At 46.8% G+C, this 21,238-nt stretch overlaps 3 protein-coding genes across 4 annotated transcripts; 1 reads left to right on the top strand and 2 right to left on the bottom strand.

Moving 5' to 3' along the window:
- Positions 1-5,283: 5,283 nt before the first annotated feature.
- Positions 5,284-6,776, bottom strand: LOC108632177 (farnesol dehydrogenase). 2 transcript variants are annotated; one of them, XM_026819495.1, is made up of 5 exons: positions 6,393-6,776; positions 6,202-6,328; positions 5,989-6,145; positions 5,788-5,936; positions 5,284-5,726 (listed from the first exon to the last, which is right to left on the bottom strand). In XM_026819495.1, the coding sequence occupies exons 1-5, from the start codon at positions 6,676-6,678 to the stop codon at positions 5,723-5,725; spliced, it is 723 nt and encodes a 240-aa protein (XP_026675296.1). In that variant the 5' UTR covers positions 6,679-6,776; the 3' UTR covers positions 5,284-5,722. The 2 variants fall into 2 exon arrangements, with proteins under 2 accessions (XP_026675296.1, XP_017892075.1); XM_018036586.2 differs by having other exon boundaries at positions 5,793-5,936.
- Positions 6,777-10,196: 3,420 nt separating this feature from the next.
- Positions 10,197-12,061, top strand: Syx17 (syntaxin 17). The gene is made up of 5 exons (XM_018036585.2): positions 10,197-10,562; positions 10,633-10,828; positions 10,899-11,113; positions 11,218-11,434; positions 11,539-12,061. The coding sequence occupies exons 1-5, from the start codon at positions 10,437-10,439 to the stop codon at positions 11,661-11,663; spliced, it is 879 nt and encodes a 292-aa protein (XP_017892074.1). The 5' UTR covers positions 10,197-10,436; the 3' UTR covers positions 11,664-12,061.
- A 1,064-nt stretch (positions 12,062-13,125) lies between these two features.
- Positions 13,126-21,196, bottom strand: Dcr-1 (Endoribonuclease Dcr-1). Its single transcript, XM_018036584.2, has 10 exons — positions 20,795-21,196; positions 20,620-20,735; positions 20,371-20,533; positions 19,999-20,300; positions 15,798-19,938; positions 15,042-15,689; positions 14,739-14,970; positions 14,441-14,661; positions 14,181-14,346; positions 13,126-14,058 (listed from the first exon to the last, which is right to left on the bottom strand). The coding sequence occupies exons 1-10, from the start codon at positions 20,852-20,854 to the stop codon at positions 13,808-13,810; spliced, it is 6,300 nt and encodes a 2,099-aa protein (XP_017892073.1). The 5' UTR covers positions 20,855-21,196; the 3' UTR covers positions 13,126-13,807.
- Positions 21,197-21,238: the final 42 nt, after the last annotated feature.

The raw sequence follows: 21,238 nt of genomic DNA, 5'->3' as shown, positions 1-21,238 counted from the left end.
TCGGTTTGAATTAATAAACGAGGCCTGTTCCCATCCTCGAACCAATCCTCTGCAGATAGGGCTTAGCCACACGGAGAACTGTTAATCGGATTTCCTCAATATTTCGACCGATAGACAGCCAGACATATTTCGATCCTCCTCCAACGAGGCATCCGAAATTCGTACAGGCATAATCGTTGTCTTTTTATATGAATGAGCGCATCCTGGGAACTGTTAACGTTCGACAGCTGAAATTTAGGGTAAATCTAGGTGAGACCCGTGTCTGAGACATGTGCAGAAATCATATGAATAGAACTTCTTGAACCTTTGCAGGGAAAAGATCGTGAAATATTGGGATCTATCCGGTACGTTGGGAGTAACGTTATACCCGAAACATGTCTAGAAATAGAGCGTTGGGAAGCGAAATGAAACAATTGAATAGAATGGGAATGACACGACGGCACGTAACTGCCGAAAGGAGGCAATTAAAAGCCGTTTCTTCAGCCAATTCAGCTAGGGAGACGGTTACTCCTGCGTGGTACAGGTGGTAGTAATGGCTGGGGTTGTTTCCGAAGCTTATCGTGGCCGAGCAGGGCCCACGGGGCTTCAATTGTTGCGATAACGTCGCGTCGGAAACGGCCTCTCTCCGCTTCAATAGCTTCCTCTGTCTTCCAACCGTTCCCACCGAGGACCTGGAACGGGGCAAACTTCGTAGAAGACTCGGCCGACCCAATAAGCGCTCCGCACGAAAATTTCTCCGAGTCCAAACGCGATTAACAGGCGTGAAACGCGTGAAAAGCGATAGAAGTCGAAACGAGTAAGACGGAAAGAGAGAAAATTCGAAATTGTAACGTTCGCAAGCAACGAGAAGCGTAGATTTTAATTTGTTCTATTTGCGACAGGAAAATAGTCGAGAGAGATGCGAGCTAAAACGAGTCGAGCGATGAGTAAAAAATGGTTGAAAATTCAGTGGGGATTTAAAAATTTCTGTCCCTTGGATACAATCGGCAAGTTTACGTTTGAAGAAACGTCGGGAGGTACCCAAGGGTCGATCCATGGATCGGTGAACCTCGTTACCGGAAGTTAAGAAGAGGTGAGAGTACAGGCAGTGGGTGGTTGGTTCCTGGTGGCTCGTATCCCGCTGGGAAAGGGAGTTTGCTCGAATCGATTCATCGGAAACGTCTAACCCCGACGACGACGACGACGACGACGACGACGTTAGGAGGTGGGGGATTGAGACTACCCTCTGACACAACTTCCCTCCTCGTTCTTTGCTCGAGCCGTGATTCCGCGAAGAAAATAGGAAAAACGGGAATCCACAGACGATCTGGAAAACTCCCCCGTACGAGAAGAGGAGGAGGCGAATTATTGAATATTCACGACTCTCTTCAGAATCTGTTGGAGCATTCAAATTTTCTATGACAAATCTCGTTCGACGAATGTAAATCGTTCAACCGGTGTGACACTCAGAAGATCGCGTTTTAAGAATATCTTTAACTTAACATCATTAAAAAATCATTTGTTCGCTTCCGTCTGGGCTAGATGCTGGAACGTTGATGGCCTCGGAGAATTTCTGTAGCTAAATTGCAAAAGTTTCACCCACCTAAACAAGGTATTCGCCGTTCGGGACGGGGCTGGATGGTTTTTTACAATGCTTACGGCTAATTACCCCGTGGGAAGAGGGCGGGCGAGCGGTGGAGGGGGATTAAAATATTTTCAAGCTTCTCAAAGTAAAATATAACTTCTCTCACGATCGCCGTTTGCCGAGGGTACCGAAGAAGCGGCGTTTAATTATAACTTACAATTAGTTTCGCTCGTTACCCACCGAGCTTTTCCAATCTGTTCCTCGTTTCATCTTATTTTTCACTCGTGCGCTCTCGCCCCGGCCAGCCGGCTCGGCCGTGTTTACGTCTCTTTTTAACTTCTCACTGACGTTCAAACGAAAACGTTTAACGGACCAAACGCGGTACACCGTCGAAATTAGCCGGAAATATCAATTTACACGAATCGATCCCTTTCCAAACGATCCCACAATTATCAATGCAGACCTCAGTAGGATTATGATAATGCGTAATCACTGTAGACGATTACGGCGCCCGTAGAGATCCACATGCGAGACACGTATACGGGAACGTATTGCCACGTTGCACCGTTTAGGGCAAACGAAAGTGATTGATACGGGACGTGACATTAAAGTTTCACAACGGTCCGACCTTCGATAACTTAAATTGACAGTGACTAATTTTCACAGTAATCGCTTGGATCGCGATCTCATTAGAGTCGGTTATAATCTGACTGTCTCGCATTTTCTGTTGCAGATTTCCCGAGAACGGTGGAATCGGCTAACGATGGAAATTAGAGCAGATAGCATCGACGCGTCCGCTCTAACGATGATTGGAATCGTTGAGCGCGTATTCGGCTGTCCTCCGGATAGAAAACACGGTTGAATATTCGAAAACGGCGAAGAAGCACGCGGCTGAAGACAGCTCGTTCACATAAGTACTTACTTAGAGTACTCTACGCTAAGAAAGCGTATAATTCGCGGTCGACTTAATTAATGGAGTGATTACCCACGTCAGGGAACCGTCCCAATTAATTAACCGTAATTTACTACGCGTGTAACGCGATCAGAATCCCGAGCCACCGGCTCTCCCTTCGCGATATCGGGTTCCCTGTATACTGTGACCACAATTTTTACCACTCCAACGGATCGTTCCCAGGCTCGGAAAATTCGACACGTCTCAAACCTGGTATCGAACTAGACGGTCCGCGAATTTCGACCAGCTATCGTTCCTAATTTGTCAGCCCCGAAGCCGGTGTTCCCGGCATAAAACGTTCTGACGTAATGGCCACTGTCTATATTTAGGGGCAACGAAGTTTTTATAGTCGCGGGCCCCCGTAAATAACGGTCTATTACAGCCCACGGGCTCGTTTTTTTTATGATCGGCTGTACCGATTGCCACGATTTACGAGCGAAGGTCGCCGCTCCGAACTTTCCATTCGAATTTTTCGGGAAACGGTCAATATTAATTCCGGCAGTTAACGAACAGCCAGTCGTATCTGAACGATGGGAAGCGATCAAGTCACTGTTTGAACGATAAAAACGTTGAAGGACATCAAAGCGATGAATGATTCCACTTTTGATTAGACACAAGTATCAGCATTGTACTGCAGTTTGAGCGAGGCAGCGTAAGCGGTAGTTGGTTGAAATCCGTTGGACACAATCGCGTCCACCGCAATTTCCAGGGTCCTTTCAGAACGCGCCGCTATAGGTACAACCAGGCGGGGGGGCAAACATTTATCGAATCGGTCTCGACCATCGTTAACGAATAATAGAGGATAATCGATCCGGGCTCCCGGTCATCGATGACCCGCGTATTAATTAATTCTGTCCCTCTGACAATGCCCCAATTCGTCTCGTTTGTCCACAAATTTTACACCACTTTCCCGTCAAACTAGCTCGTTTCAACGGCTGCACTTTTAATCGTATCTCTACGTATAAATGGAAAGCTATATATATTGTTACCGATGAAAAATAAATACGTCCGTCTCGGCTATCTAATTACGTTAACAAAACCGATGGGGACATCTTTATGGTAGCTGAGAGACACATCGAAATGACACGGGCACACAATGGGTCGCGATGCATTGAATGCCGAGCATAGGGAGAGGAGAGGGAGAGGGAGTACGGCAATAATTCTCGCAGCTCGCGACGATATTTCAATAAACGGTCCTCGCATAAAGTATCGTCCATCGATAGGCGAGCTGCGATATAAGCACCGATATTCAATGCCCGCCTATCAGCCGCCCCCCTCGTTGCGTCGCGCATTAAATCTGCATCCGACTCGATCGATTTTCCATACCCACCCTCGCGCTCGTCCTCGCTCTCTACCTTTTTTTTTTCTAAAAAAAGAAGGAACAGGATCTGTCGTCGAGCAGCAGCAACGCGTCCCGGACATTCGCGTCTGTCGATGATCCGCAGAAAAAATGATGGCCGAAGAAAACCGTGGAGCTCGCAGGAGTAGAATTATTATATTCAACGGGGTAGTACGCTGCAGCGAAGAATTTTATTAAAAGCTCCGTATTACAACGTAATACCGTAAGCTGGATACGATATCTGAAACAGTGGCAGAGTCACGGGTTCTCCGAGTGAGTTATTTTTTTTTTAAAGAAATATCGATTTTCTCGCCCTAGGAGCCGAGAGCGAGACCGAGACACCGTTTGACGCCAGATGCTGCGTCGTCGGATATTGGAGAAAAGTTCCTCCCGAAGGAGAGAAAATAATTTGCCATCAGACCCGCGCCGCGGAGGAGCGAGGCGGCTTTTTGTTAAGAAGAAACTTACCTCTCCCGGTACGAATTTTCCCGACCGGTGTTCCCTTGTAGACAGAGCGTCATCTGGCACTTAACATATATCGGAGAGCAGCTTCGATTAGGAAACAAAGTTCTCAACTTTAAGACACGAACCTTTCGATATTCCCGACAACAATTCCTGCGCCGTTTGTTGCAGGCAACTAATTAGGACCGCGGGATATAAAACCGGGTGGCCGGAGAATGTCGATTGGGCAAAGGTGGTAAACCTGATCGATTTGATATCGGAGTGCCACGAGTGCCTGCGGTACCTGCGGCTTGTGAGTGCCTTAATTAATACCGCGGAAGGGAGATTCTATAGGTACGCGTGTATATATGTCCCCGCGGCCGTGGTGGCTCCTGGATGGATATGAGATATTTCTATTTGAAGACGAAATGGCCCCCTACCGCAGAACCGATCGAATCGACGCGAGAGGGTCCTCGAAGTAATTACATGCGATGGACGAGAAAGCTACGATCCCGTAAACTTCATTACTGCACGTATCCAGTTAAACATTTTTCTCCGTCGGTGTCGCGGACATTCGGGAGGAAGGTGATTAAAGGTGAAACGATCAAGCTGGAATCGATACCATCGAATCATTGGCCACCGGAGTTAAAGGACGTTCGTTCCAGGACAGCGGCAATAATTCCTACCGATCTTTAAGAGCCGTTTCGTTGATTGGGCCGGAGAGCAGGCACACCAAATTGAATCGTTCAATTACCGGTGAACCATGACATCGGCTGCCATCTTCGACTGCCGGTCGTTACGATACTCGAACGGTATTCCCAAAAATTGTACTTTACCCAGAGGACAGTTCGAATCTCCTGGAAACCGAGGTACTGGGATTTTTAATCTATAAAGTCTTCGTATCGCCAGTTCTGTCGGGCCCACGGAGTTTCTCCCTTATTCGAAGCGCCGGGGACGTACTGACGGGACAATAAATAAATGACGGTGTCGTCGTTCGAGAAATTTTATTTGACGATCATTGTTTGAATAAATCGCGGATCTGGCTTCGACGAACGTTAATTATCAATTCCCGAGTTAAATGAAAAAAAAATATGGAGCTCCGCGGGAACAGTTCCAAATGGGAGCCATTAATTTTACTCATCCTCGCGGGGTAATAACGAACAAGTAAAGCGAAACGATATGAGAAAAGTTGAGACCATCCCAGCCATCGTTTTTTCATCCCCCTTGAGTGATTCCCCTCCCTTGCCTGCCAGTGAACTTTCTCCCTTATCAGGAAATACCGTGATTCTCCCATTACGCATTGCAGATTTTACCATTTCTCGTTCTATTCTACATTACATTTTTTGTCTTCGAATCAGTTTCACCGGTGGAACGTTTGAGGGACTCGTTGTTCAGGCCTCGCCGGTACGTTGGATGGTCAGCTCCGTTATCTGAAATCGATCGATCAGATTCAATCCTCCCAAGACTGTCTGATCGATCAAACGTTCGAACCTTACTTGGACCTGAGGTCGCGTGCCAAGAGCGTAGATCACAGCATCGGCAACATCTTCAGGCAGCAATGCTGGCAGTTCCTCTAAAATCTTCGCCACTTCGCTCGCATGTTTGGCTATATTGGTCTTAACCAGTCCAGGTGAGATACTCTGAAAAAGTCGAATTAGTACTTGTCTTTCCGATAAAATATAAATAACGTACAGTGATACGAATTTTCGGTTCGTCCATCGTAGCCAGTTCGCGACGCACCGTGTGCGTCATAGCTACGCAGGCATGCTTGCACGCCGGATACAAGTTCAACCCGTTGCTACCGTCGGACTCGCTCAGAGGCCTCCAAGGAATCTCGTGTCCCAAAACGCTTGGCAAATAAAGAAATTTAGACGTACCTCAGAGATTACCTTACTCTTTTAGTACCTGTTGATGTTGATCACGTGCCCTTCGACGTTCCTCTTCCGCATCGATTCCACGGCTAGCTTCGTGCACCAGGACATGCCCAAAACGTTGATGTTCAGTAGCCTCTGGAACGTCTCCACGTCGCTGTCTAGAGAAACAAGCAGTGCAACGCATAACGTTTCGATGATCAGATAATCGTGAGATTTTTTTACCAATTATTCGTTTGTAATCCACGACACCAGCGCTGTTCACCAGAATATCGACTCCTCCACGTTCCTCCGCGAAGCCGAAAGCATCTTCGAGATCTTTCTTGGAGCTGACGTCTGCCTTGACCAATTTCAATCTGTTGCTCTCTGTTTCATTCCGTAAGACATGGAAGTCACCCACGTCCAATCCGATCACGTTCACGTTGTGCCGGATCAGGGCGAGAGCCACGGCTTCACCGATACCGGATCCGGCACCGGTCACGATCGCAGTTTTCCCTTCCCAACGTTTCATCGCCGCAAGCTGGATTTTCGCCAATCTTTTTCAAGGTGTTTTATGCGCGATAATATGTTGATTCAACTGCGTCGTACGGTGCACTGCGCGCTCCAGAATCGTACAGACTCAATATTATGTAATAGAATGCGCTGAGTGCCTGATTAGTGCTGGTACAGTCGCGGTAGAAACCTGTCGGTTCGTTGTTTCAAACATGACTTTATCATTCTCTATCTCCGATTACAGCGTACCGAATGTCCTGAAAATCATCAAAGACGTACTACTGGACAAGTAGTATGTATGAGAATATTTCCAAACCATTCGATCCGTAATCTGTTTAAATAAATAATGTGGAAATTTCGAAGAATCGTACGTGTCACTCAATGGCATTTTGTTTGAATAGACTCAGGCTTCGTTTTTGCGGTTTATCACTGGAATTGGGATCTGTGGTTTAGTTGAGAGTTTCCTGGCTGGGAAACTAATCGAAGACTCCCAGGCTTAGTTAGTTTTAGTTCCGCTATTGACTTAACCACGTTTAAGTTTGGATTCAGATAAGACGGTCCGTTTGCGTCGTGGTGAAATCTCCCGTTACAACCTCGGGAAGCTACTGAGACTACACGCCAGGTAATGGAAAATGAAATGTTGAAAAGAAAGATCAGAGTAATATCGTAACATCGTTTGTGATTGTGGATGGCTATGATTTGCAGTGAATCCGAATAAGATCCATATCGAAAACGTGTCGAAAATTCGTTTAAACAGGATTTGCTCGGACAATGTTTTACCGAGTCACCGACAGGAATGATAAACGTGATAGGTAAATCGCATTGGCGTGTGTCGCAATGATGGAAACTCGTCCAGGGAAGCTCGTTGACAATCCGATCGACGTGCGAGTGACGGGCCAGCAGCAGTACATACGCGTTGACTGATCGAGGACCATCGATTCTTTTTCTATAATTCCTCTGAAAAACCGTTGACTTTGGCATCGTACGGTTTCTTACGCTTCTCTTTAAGGAGTTTGATTTCGACGTCACGCCACCGTGAAACGAAGACGGAAGGGATGATGAACGAGGTAGCAAAGACGGCCCTGATTAATGTCCAGAAACGTCGGACGGGAAAAAGTTTGAAAACGAAATCTTACCGGAGGCAAAGCCTTCTTTGATTAATATCCGTCTCACTTATCTCCCGGCCAAGATTGAAATAACGCGCACGGGGTGGGATTAACCGGTTTTTATCGCCCTCGATATTTCCCTTCGAACTTAAGACCTGTTGATCGATCGATATGCTCTTCGACAATTTTTGAAACGGCTCTCAAGAAATCCTGACGCACGTTTGAAAGATTCATACGCACGGGATACTTTGACCGATTCCCTTTCAATGAATTTGGTTAATTACGAGCTGAAATGATCTGGAGACTCAAAACAGAGAGAGAGAGAGAGAGACATTGCTAATCCCCGATGTCTCGTCAATTTCTATTCAATGTATTAAAAAGAAGAAATTTCTGAAAACTATCGGGGATAAAACTATCCAGATACTTTGGAGGAAACGTACAGTGTAATCTGCGAGTGGTCACGGGCATGATACAGCTTAGGAGGGTGAGTGGCAGGGAAAAGGAAGATAGGGGATGATACCCCTTACCAGTTCCAGGTCCGAAATATTCCAAACGGCTTACGGGATTATCCGATAATCCCATTTAGAGGTGGAGGGATGGGCGGCGAGGTAAGACCTAAGATCTCGGAACTCCTTCAAAAGTATCCCCCTGCTCGGCTTGAGTTTCATAAATAAACAAAATCAATCCTGCCGCCCAACGAAAAAACGCGATTTTACGTGATGTACATAACACCGTGATGCAGTTGTAAGAAATTCAAGAAAAATATTCAGGATATTGATATAATGAATGTTTATAATCCTGAGAACGGATTCGCTTAAATTGTTATAATTTTCTTCCTCCCAGATAGAATTGCATGAAACTCGAAAGTAATATTTAGAAAGGATCTGGCCAAGTGTCTATCAAGTTCCATACAGATGTCTTCACAGGTTCAATCGATTAAGGAAATATGTTGCGATTTTGGATTATCAAAAGGCATTTGAATCTTGACAAGAGCTTGGCTGGCAGAAACGACGCTCCGAAGGTACATGCATCTCTTCCTATCACCACGATGAAGCGAACATAAAGGTCAGGGTGTGAGCGGCTAAAAAATAGAATCGCCGGGTTCGTTGAGGTTCGGGCACGGTCAGGTAGATTCCGGGTCAGCAATCAGCGATAACCGTTGAATCGTGTGCTCGTGTCCGAATTTGGGGGTTGCTCGCGTCATTAATTAAAATCGGAATCCGCGCGAATGATCCGGCGATGAACACTCGACCGATCGACTATACATATTCCGCACCGCCTACCTCCCCAAAGAGGAGGGCCAGCTTCGAAAATCTGGCTTGCAATTTCGCTGGCTGCCCTCTAATTCCGTCAATTAACGCTGCCAAGCGTGGAGAACCGATCCCCCTATTTACCGGGCCTAACATCGCTTTTCGCCTCTCTCTCTCTCCGAACGATTTTTTAAACGAAGATACAACGGTAAACAGAAATTGTTAGCAATACATTTTTTGCGAGAGTGCCGCGGAATATGTCAGCGGGAATTTCTCGTTTAAGTATAAAAGCTTTTTAGTAGGTGGCTGGGGGTGGTTTGGGGAGCCTAATTGGTTGATCGACGGAAACAGGGAGGGGTGGAAAATATTCCGTCGTTCAACGTCGTCGTCGTGTCAACGGCACACGCTCCATTACGGTTCTACCGTTCTCGATCCAGAACGGATCCATCGATCCCGGAGAGAGAGAGAGAGAGAGAGAGAGAGAGAGAGAGAAAATGACGATGTACCTACCACCCTTTCCCTTATCCAAATTAAATTCTGAAACCAGCCTCCTATTCATGGGTTGAACAACGTTAAATACAGTCGAATTAAAGTTCTGGTGAAATAAAATGAAAATGGTCTACTTTAGAATTCGGTATCTAAATGAAAGAAACTACGTCTTAATTACCCAACCCCGTAAGGGGGTCGGAAAAAGCAGTGGTTTTTTTCAAAAGCCTTCGAGGACCTGGCTCTGGCTGCTGCAGCCATCCAGGTGGGGAGGTGTTAATTAACTCGTCTCGGACGTCAGGGACATCCTCGACGATTCTCTGGCTCCCTTCCCTGGGATTTTTCAAAACTTATCTTTATCGGAGCATCGTTAACTGCAAGCTTAATTAAAATATAATCATCAAGGGTGTAGGATCAGGTAATTTAGGTGTAGCCGGCTCTGAAAGAATAAATCACTTGATTATACAACAGAACATATTTATAGTAGAGCTGAAAAAATGTATGAAGCTAGAGGAATGATATATTTAGAAGATCCAAGAATCGTTTGAAGCTTCGGTAGTTTTGGAAAAACAAAATTGATGAAACCTTACAAACACTTATCTGAAACGACAGTATCGACGTTCTACCGAATTCGTCGCGTTCAAACAAAATAGTATCTACAATGCCCTCTGTAGAACGCGACCGAAGCTGGCTTCCTTTTCCATCACGAATCCAAGAATCAAACGCAGTTGCGCTGTTTGCGCTGAGCCCCTTTAAATCAGCTGATCTCTATTTTTCACCTCTCATCTGGGGTCAACAAATTTTCACGTTCAAAGTTCAAAGAGAGTTCCAAACAATTACTGGTTTTGATCTCGTGAAAGTGATTTCGATCCAGAAAGAAACAATGAGAACCAGATCTATTTTTAATACGCGAAAGTGATATAAACGAAAATAGAATGGCTTTCGAGAACCTAGGAATGAAACAGCCGATCAGGCGTTTAGAAATACAAATAAACAATTTCAACGTCGCTATACCGCATCATGTGGACCTTTTGAGGAGGCATAAAAATAATATTAACAAAGTAGGAGACGATTCGAATTTATTTATTTATTCTGTATCATCTTGACATATGGTTTCCTTTTCGTTTTCAGTACGAAGCCCAAAAGGACTGGGAGAAGATACACAAAGAACATGTGAACGTTTCGAGGATTGTGAAACAGTTGAAGGAGCTTCTTTATCAAATGGACACGTTGAGGTCCCAAGTGCTCGATAGTGACATCAACCAGTTCGACAAACTGACTGCTAACGCTAGAGACAGTATCCTGAACGCTATCAAAGAGTATATGGGTTTGTATCTGATCTGATTTTCGATCAGTTGTTCGTCATCGTTTTGCTTACCCCGAGAATTTCCAAATAGAATTGCAGTTGAGCTTGCCACCGCCAGACTTGCACCACTTACCCGTAGATGAAGACGACACCGAGGACCATCCACTTGACGAGAAACAGATTCAGTTGCACGAGGAACAGCAGCAGCTGCAAAGACAACAGACATGCCTGCATGCCTGGAACAGTCTGCAGGGAGACATTCATCAGTTGTATCAGCTGTTCATCGACTTCAACAAGATCGTCGATGTAATCAATCATTATTATTATTTTATAAATTTAACTGAGAATCAATGTTACATTTTTTAGATTCGTTTCGATCTCATCAGCTCATTTTTCTTGAACGACATTAGGCACAGAAGGAGCTGGTGGAGAGAGCCGAAGAGGGAATTGAAGAGACGAGTTTGAATGTGAACGAGGGTGAGAAATTCCTACAGAAGGCAGCCAGATACAAAGTTGGCATGTATCCATTGGCAGGCGCCGTGATCGGTACTTGCATTGGAGGACCCATCGGGTTGATCGCGGGTTTAAAAGCAGGAGGACTAGCCGCGTTGGGCTGTGGCATTCTAGGTAAATTTAATGAATGCGTGAAACATAGAAGTTCACAACGAGATCTCCGCCCGTGCATGGGGCTTCGTTAGGAGGACAGAGCACTGAAAACTTTCGTTTCGCAGGATTCACAGGGGCATCTCTGCTGAAGAAAAAGGCGGTGGAGTCGCAGACATGTGTTTCTCTCGAGAGTAGATCCGTCAGGGGATCGTTGTCGCTTCCCAACGACAATTCGAAGAAGGAATTATGACAAATAAACAAGTCGGAGACGAAAATTTGCAGCGTCGCGTGAACGGGCGAACCACTGACTAATTATTTAATTGTACATACGTATATCGATGACACTGGGCTTCTGCACGGGCGAATTTGTACTTAGGCGAGTTTTTAATTGGGCCAAGAGCTTTTCTATTTAATTAATAAACGATTTGCAATCCTCTCCTCGAGGGAATTGTTCATCCGGAATATGCCGAATTTACTCGACTTGTTAATTGAATAATAATGGTCCCGATCGATTTTAAGCACATGACATTGTTGATAAAATAAGTATTACTCACGGTCGATCCGCCGGTCTACAGCCGATTTGATAGGGATACGTAAATGGCCAGACTTTAACCATAAATAAAAATTCGTGAAGTTATTAGGAAAAGATTTCCTGAAAATTGTTTTTCTGGTCGATTAAAGTAGCAACGATTACTCACAATTTATTCAAGTATCCTTCGTTAACCTATTAAAATAAACAAACTGATAAGTTAGAGATACATCTATCGTTTAAAACATTTCCGGCCGTGATAAGCTAAGTTACGACGATTTCAACTACAAGTGTCTATCGAGAATTATTTAGTCAACTGTTCTACCAGTCAGTTTTGTAGTTATTATTAACTAAATGAAAATCCCGGACACTTAGGCCCATACTGAACATTCCATTAAAATTTCATCGTGATTGATACGCTGGAAATCAAGATATTTACATTTCCGTACAGACGTATGCGTTTTACATGTGGCAGACGAAGGTAGGCACATACAGCGTTAAGCGAGGATAGATGTTCTGGCTGTGGCGGCCATGTTTTATCCGGAAAGTAACAGAAACTTAGGATGACAATGGAGGTCGATTCTGTGAAAGACAAGGAACGCTATATACCATGCGACAAGGAGAGACATAGTAACCAACCTTCGGAAGTAAGATGGCCGCTACCGTTGATCAATTACATCGCGCCGGTGCATACGACACTATCGTCGCGTATGCCAATCACCGCGAGATAACCCGCACCAATCATTTCGTCGACGCGATATGATTAGTCTACGTGCCAGCGGCCATCATGCGCATCGGTGCGATTGGTCAACCCGAAGCGGCCATCGTACTTCCCATGGTCGGTTCCACGATCTATATCTGTCCTTGTCGCACGGTATATAGCGTTCCTTGTCTTTCACAGAATCGACCTCCACTATCATCCTATGTTCCTGTTACTTTCCGGATAAAACATGGCCGCCGCAGCTAGAATATCTGTCCTCGCTTAACGCTGTATGTACCTACCTTCGCCTGCCACATGTAAAACGCATACGTCTGTACGAAAATTCAAATATCTTGATTTCCACCGTATCGATCTCGATGAAATTTTAATGGAATGTTCAGGATGGACCTATCTAAGTATCCGAGGATTCTCATTAAGATATCTTAACCGGTGCGCTAGTAATTAAAAGAAGTGTAACAGTTATTCAGTTTTGTATTGGAACTCTTTAATCAAAATTGTAATAACTTTGGCTTTGATACAGAAAATTCGATGAAATTTATAAGGAACCTTCAGAAGGCTCCCATTTAAGTGCCTCTCAAGTTTTATTAAAATACCTTATCCGGTTCGTTAATAGTAATGAAACGAACAAGTAGTATAACAGTTATTTAATTTCTGATCAGAAGTCTGCAATTAAAATTGCAATAACTTTGGTTCTAATGAGGAGAATTTGGTGATATTTATAAGGAACCTTGAGAAGGGTCCTATCTAAGTGCCTGCATTGTTTCATTAACATATCTTCACGGATTTAATTGATACAATTAAATGACTAGCCAGTAGAAGATAAACGAAACGAGGCTTGCATTCACTCTCGCATTTGTAGTGTATTTATATTACAACGTTATGATACAATTAACGATATATCGATACGTGTATAAAAAGATGTGTTCGCCCAGGTTTAAATAACGATTCGCACAAGAAGTCTTCTCTAAAGGAACTTGTCTTTTCTCTAATATTAATAAAATGCCGATGATCTGTCGACCGGTTCGTCGATGGAATTTGTAATTGTACAATACCTACAATAGAAAACGTGTAATCATTAGGAATGGATTAGAGCGAGAAAATTTGTCTAATGGTTCGAAGTTTTCGTTCGATCGTATCGATCGTATCAAAGTTTCTCTTTGTGATAACTGTTCTGAGAACGTTTCAGCTTCTTCAGGGCGCATTTGGCCGCGGTACACTTGGCTATTCGATAATTCCTGCCGATCCCCTTGAACGATCCTTTTCCGAACACGTCGACGGTCACTCGAACTCGTCTGCCGTCAGCCAGCTTCTCCGGCTTCCCGAACTTGGCCGTCTCCGGCTCCAATTCCAACAGCTCCCTGATTGGAGACTTGGGCACGTTCGTGCTGAATTGTTCTGCGAAGGAAGGGAAAAACAAGAGAAAAGAATGAATGAATGAACGAATGAAAGAACGAATGTACGAATCGACGAAACGAAATCAGACCGACGGAATCGAATCCGAGATATATCTCACGTACCGATTTCGTTTTTCATGATAGCGTAGTAGACGCTCCAAACAGCGTCGAGAGACATGCCGCTGTCTAAGTAAATCGCACCAGCCAGGGACTCGAAAACGTCTCCGAGAGCTTTCGGCACTTCAACATCTTCGGCTTCCTCGCATTCCTCGTCGCCGATCAAATAGTACTGCGCCGACAATGAACATTTAACAGCCAAAAAATGTTAAGAGGTTCTCGACGAAGTTGTGATCATAAATGATCGGATTTATGTATGTATGCACCTCTTCGCTGATCGAATGCCCGTTCTCCTCTTGTATCCTGACGAAACGGTTTATCACGACGCAGAGGCCCGGCGAGAGATGCCTGAAATATTTGTGGAACCCGCACCTCACCGCCAGCGAGGCGAATATCGTGTTGTTGACCAGCGCCGAGCGTAGATCAGTAAGCGCACCCGGTGAGTGTTGCCTCGAGTCTTCGTAGAGATGCCTCGTTATCAAATAATCTACGACGATCGGAGTCGACGGATCGTTAGGAAATTATCGTGTGCCTACCATTATTCGTTGATTGTTTCGAACGTACCTAGAACAGCGTCTCCTAGAAACTCGAGCCTCTGGTAGCAATCCGTGAGCCTGTTCGGCTGGTAGGAAGCGTGGGTGAACGCCTGAAGCAGGTAACTCATATCGCGGAACTTGTACCCGATGTTTTTCTCGAGATCCTCGTATCCGTCCAGCATCCGGCTCAACTCTTCCTCGGGCTCGGCGGTATGATGCAGAAGAGGATTCTGCGGCTCCCCCAATCTCCCGTACCGCATCTACGAATTCGATCGACCATCATCGTCAGTCGCTGTTATTTTCGAATATACCATGATACGGTTAAACCGACCTGGGTCCAAGTGGTTTGACCGTTGCTGTCGACGCCTCTCGCGTAGGGAGTGCTCCCGGGAATTCTGTCCTCCGGTTCGCGTTCCTGGACGAGTGTGACCTCTTCCGTTGGCAGCACGTGAATTCCCAGCCAAGCCATGAAGAGCAGAGCTCCTCTGGGACCGCAGGCGATAAGGTAAGCACCGATTAGCGCCTCGACGCAGTCCGCGATGCTCTTGTCCGGGATGCTGTGCTGAGTTATCAGGTTGTACGGAATGAAACAAGTGACAGCGGCAGGATCCGCTGCGGCGTCCGCCTCCGATCTCATCGACTCCAGTCGCAGTTCCGTTCGCCTCACTATCTCCGTCAGGGCTTTACTAGCAATCCCGGCAGCCTCCTTGCTGGGATTACTTGCTGTCGCTTCCCGCTCTTCGTCGTTCTTCGTTAATTCGTCGTCGGCACCGTCATCGTTCCGTTGAACGATCTGGAAGTCGTGGCCGGCCCACGTCGACGAGGGGACCACACCGGATTCAATAAGGGCTTGCTCTAATTCCTTTGGCACGTAGTAGCAGGGCGGTAACCAATTGTCGTGAGGCTCGAATTTGGTCGCGATCATGCTCTCCCCCAAACACTTTCGTCGGCCCAGCCTGTACAGGTTCAAGTTGCTCACCTGAAAATTGTAACGAAACCGTCAATCGAAGACCGATGACAATGAGGTGAATCGACAAAGATTTCTATTCGCTGTCGTATTTATCTATCAGAAAATTATCTCACGCACCTGTTTCGACCTGAGATGACTCAGCTTCCCCTCGTGAATGTTCTCGTAGGTGCAATACAAGTACGTAGTAATCGCGTACTTGAGGAACGAATCTCCGATAGTCTCGAGCCTCTCCAAATTGATCCCGTCGTTCGCGTTGGACATGGTCAATGCCTGTAGAATCAAACTGGGACTCGGCCCCGGGTGATTTTCCAGCTCCGGCTGATGATCGAAGCTGAACAGATTCTCTCCTTGGTAACATCGCGGATTCTCCGAACTCTTATCTCCGACTTCACGCCTTCTCTCCTCGTCCCCCGGAACCTTCCTTGAGTCACTTTCGAATCTCTCCACCACGCTTCGTACGTAAGAAACGTGTCGTCGTCGTCGTAGTCTCATTTTCGAATCGTCCTTCGAATCGTCCTTCGAATCATTCTTCACATCATCATTCGAATCGATTCCATTTAAATTGTTCGTGTCGTCCTTATTGTCGATCGACTTCGATTCATTAAAAACGGCGGGGTCATTGAGAGGCTGCCTCCTCTTGATATTAACGGCGACGTCGAACGGGACGAAGGCACCGCTTCGAAGGATGCAAGCCTCTTCCAACTTGGAGCACTCCAAATGGTTTTTCCTATATTCCTCGTAGGAGGAACCGTCGTCATCATCCAAAGGCCAGAGCATGTCCTCGGGCTTCAATTCGGAATCGAGCATGTCCATGATGGCTTTCTTTCTACTCATTTCTCTCTTCTCATCTTCGACGGCCTCCGCCACATTATCAGAAGTGTAAGCTATCTTGAATCTATTCTTACCAACGATGTCGTCCTCGTTCTCGCTCTCGTCGTTCTCGTAACTGGAGTCGCTGCTCGAGTAGAAGTAGTAGTCCTCGTTTGAGGAGGTGCTCAGGTCCGAATCGAAATTCGGAGAAACGGAACGGACGTAAGAGAAGTCGATTCCCGATGGAAGGGTCGTGAAATTCACCGGAAACGCGGCTCCCGAATCGAAGTCCGAGGGCAGCTCCGTTATCAGCTCACTGGACCACGTGCCTATCTCCAGATCCGAATTATACTCTTCTCGATTCGTTCGATGCTTATCGAACTCCTCTCCTCCGTCGTCGTCGTCGTCCTCTCGTATCTCGTCAATCTTCACCGACTCGGTGGATTTCAGGGAACGAAACCCGACGCGCTCCGAGTTGTTGTTGTTGCACGAAAAGTCATCGATCTTCAATGAAAACTCATCGATCCTCAGAGGTTCGGGCAAACTCAAAATCGTGCCCGGATTCTCGGACGCCAGCCAATCTACGCTCGACAAATTCTTCGAGGCAATGCTGTTCCTCGTCCCCGATTCGTCGTTCGTCCTTTGCATCCGGGATCCGGGGATCGTCAGGCTTTTGCAATTCGCCTCGTTCAGCTTCGCGGCTGCTCCCTTACTCCTCTCTGATTCTTTGGCTCGCTTCAGGACCTCTTTTAGGCTCCAGCCGAAGTCCAACGGCGGCCACTCGAAGCCAGCCTCAAGATCTTCCTGTCCGAGATTTATCGCCCGTGCCACTTGGCAGCGGATCTGATCAGCCAGCAACAATGCGTTGATCCTGTACAAGATGCAAGGGAGGCAGACAGCTTGCCGCCACAGGGACGCTGGGAAAGGGTGTATCGAGCACAGCTCGGCCACGAGTATCTGCTTCTGCTCGAGATTCTCCCGCTTCGCACGCTTGGTCTCCTCGCTACTCGTCGGCAGTGCGACGCCCTTCCTGTTCACGTACCTAGGCGTCAGGAAGTTCAATCTAGCCGACGTGTGATCGACGTCCAGCAGGGGCTGATCCAGGTTCTGTATCTGTATACCATACTTCTTCGAGTAATACTCCTCGAACGTGGCGTAGTCCTCGCCGGGAAACGTCGACTTCGGATTCAGATTCGTGCAGATCTCGGCGACGTAGAAATACTGAGGCTGGTCCTGGCTCCTGTACCAAGGCATGATCACCGCGTCGTGGTATTTGCCCGGATCGAATTGAAAATTCCTCCTGACTGACTCCGGGACCTTGGTCGGCACCGTGTTTCGATTCTCATAAATGCACTCGAGAAAATCCCAATCTACCGTCACGTCGTCATCGTCACCACCGCCGCCGCCGTCTTCTCCGGTATCCAGTTTCACCGGGACTATCATGTAAGAGTTCTCTGAGGTATTCGGGTCGTCGAACAGCATCAGGTACTGCTGTAATCTGAGCACGTTGGTGAACGTGTAATTGAGGAAGACGGCAATCTTTTCGATCCGTGTCTCGTCGATCAGCACAGGACGTTTGCTCAGCTTCAACTTAACGCGGACCTCGCCGGATCGCGTGTAGATGGGAAACGGACAGAGCTTCGGTATCTCTTTGAGGGTGATTATTCCGAAGCCGATGGCCGACTCTTCGGGAGGATAGATCCGCCTGCCTCTGGTGTTCTGCTCCTCAGGCAACGGACAGCTGAGGACCATGTTTATATGATAGAGGTATGTGGGAACGCCGACGCGGGGCCTGCAGTCAGTCAACGCCTCGGCGGTTTTCTTGTAATAATACTGTCTACGTTTCGTCGTGCCCGGCCTGGCCTCGGCGAGGTCCACTCTGCTCTCGTCCGGAAGCGCCGGCACTTCCACATCTTCCGGCTTCGCCTTGAAATTCTCCTTGCCGATCGGCAGGAGGTTGTCGTCGATCTCGTTCCTCTTGTGAAGATCGACACAGAGTTGTAACGCTGCCATCCGCCTGGCCATCGCCCGATTCGGCATCGGGTACGACGTAACGATATATTTCAACGGTGAATTGATCGGAAGCCGTAGGGAACAGGTGTAGAGGGTACTATCCCCGATTGTTTGATTGTCGATCGACCACTCCGGCGTTAGCCGAGTAAATGTGTCACTGGGCAGCTTCGCGCAGTACCGGTTCACGAGCGATATGGCCGAATTGAACGTCACCTTGGCCGCGTCTTCGGCTTCCAGTGGCTTGTAGCAGGGTATCAGATCCGCGTAACTGTCTGCCTCGTTCTCCTCCTCCTCCGTCGGCTCGTTGTTCGAGCACTTGGCCAACAACGTTTTTTCTGTGTACCGGTACTGCGCCAACTGGCGAACGATCTCCTCGGAGCTCTCCTTGGGCACCAGCAGCACGTGCACCGCGTCCACGGCCCTCGCCCTGCTCTTGCACTGGACGTAAGACTGATACGTCTTCGGGAAGTCGTATCTCATAACGAAATTGCACTTAGGAATGTCGATACCTTCCTCGAGCACCGCGGTGGATATCAACAGGTTGCACTCGTGGATCCTGAACCGCTTCAACACCTCCTCCTGCTTTCTGTGCTCCAGCTCGACGTCTTTCGAATAAATCGGATCGCCCTCGGTCCTCTCGATCGTGTACAGAGGCGAGAGGAAACTGAGCTTCTCGTCCTGATTCGAAACCTCGTTCAACAGGTAGAACAATACTTTGGCTACAAACGGTTTGTCCACGAAGATTACCCCGCAGAGCAAGTCCGGATCGGTCAGTCTCTGCCTCTGGCTCCTCTTCTCTCTCCTGCTTTGAAACTCCTCGCTCCTCGTTTGCTTCTTCACCGTTTCACTCGCTACTTCATTTGTACTCTCGTTTCGTTGCGCTCCCTCGTCAACTCGTTTATCCTTGTTATCGTTCGCGGTTTTCCTTTGATCCTCCGACGACTTGACGACCTTCTGTTTCTGGTAACACTTGAGAATCTCTAATATCCTGTGCACTTTTGGGCTGGTGAACTTGTAAATCCTCTCCCTCTCGTTTAACTCTGAAAAGTAACTGTCACAGATCGCACGGATTTTCACTAAGACGGAAGATATCATGTTCAACAGTAGGTAATGTCTCTCGTAAGGAGTTTTAACTTTCAGTTTCTCTGTTAAATACAATAGGGACAAAGCAGCCCGATCGGCGCACCAAGGCCCGAGGGACTCGAGAATCTCCAGCAAGTCGCGAAGCATTTCGAAGGGTTTCTCCTTCGGATCCGGGATACGTTGGATGTCCTCGAGGAACTCCTCGTTCGTGTAGATCTCTGTTGGGTCGTGGCGATGGTCAGTCAGGAATTCTACGGCTCTAACGATCTCTAAATTGATCGACAACTGTAGATCCGACGCCGCTGGACTGCCAGAGTGTTCGATCACGTATTCCCTCGGTTTCGGGCTGTACCTACGCGTGGTCCAACTATTAAATACAGACAAAAAGAAGCGCTGGAACCTTTCTACAAACCTTAGTATGGACAGTATATCGCTAGCAGTCTCCACTTGGCACTCGAGGGTCGCCTCTACCTTGTCCAGCTCCGATTCCAATCTCCCAGGCTCGTGCGTCAAACTGAACAGTGGCACGGCTAAACCGATCACTCTCGCCTTTTCGGATCCCTCCACGCGAACGACAGACCGAATGATGTAATTCAGATCATCATCAATTATGAATTTATGACACTCGTCCACGATCACCAAGTTTATCTGTCTCGGGCACAGTTTCTCTTCCCTCAATAGCTGCGCACAGGCCTTTGACGTCGTTAATAATACCTTGAATCACAAATGAAAATCCTGTCATGAATCAAATTGATGTGCAAGTTTTTTAATTATGGTTACTTACATGGGATGTTTCAAGTCTTTCTGCGAACTCGTTTTCTGAACAAGAACCTTCGCAGAGCAGAGGCCTCAAGTCGGTCAACTGACGAATGTATGTCTCCTTGGTTATGCATTTTTCCTGGTTCTTTAATATATACACAGACCTTTTGCCTCCTTTGCTTAAAGCTCTACAGATAAAAACAGTTGGTTGATTAACCCTTGGATTATGAGTGTTGCTGGTTTCAACAGCAGCTTTAAATTGTGCAAGTTGAACCTTCGGTTGTTTGTGGCAAATTCCTGTATCACTTTGATGACTAGAAATGTCTGCTCAGAGTTTTTACCCAGACAGACGATGATGTCCCTATTCCTCGCGGCATAGAATAACTCGACCTGAGCAATGATTTAATTCAAAGGAACGTTCGTTGATAATGATTAACCTGTGGTCTTACCTGATACTCCCTGGGCGTGAACGATTTAGTGTAGATCTGATCGTTCAGCGGATGTGCCATTTAACTCCAACCGTGTACGAGATAATGAGTTAGATTTTCGTTCTGATTTCCAGTGTTCTCCTCTCGTTAATTGCGATTTTCTTAATTAAGATATCTTCCCGAACCGATCACCGCCAGTTTCTAAGGTTGGAGCAGGCCGCCGGGGTCCCGGTGAAAGACGCGTGCGCCGAATTCTGTATACAATTGAAGTTGCCGCGAATCACACTCATCGAACTATTGGATCTAACTTAAATAATTAATAAACGGCTCGAGTTTTAATCGGAGAACACGCTTCACATATTATAATTATATATACTGTAAATGCGACAATGCACTGCCCATGCTGGGATCACTATACTACACCAACTGCAAGCATTTTCCTCTGCGTTCGATTCGTCGATCACC

This window comes from Ceratina calcarata, unplaced genomic scaffold, assembly GCF_001652005.2.
Source record: "Ceratina calcarata isolate Rehan_Ccalc_2016 unplaced genomic scaffold, ASM165200v1 scaffold151.2, whole genome shotgun sequence".
In the NCBI taxonomy this organism is placed as follows: domain Eukaryota; kingdom Metazoa; phylum Arthropoda; class Insecta; order Hymenoptera; family Apidae; genus Ceratina; species Ceratina calcarata.
Note: the sequence above shows the minus strand (reverse complement) of the source record. Positions and strands in the feature narration are given on the sequence as shown.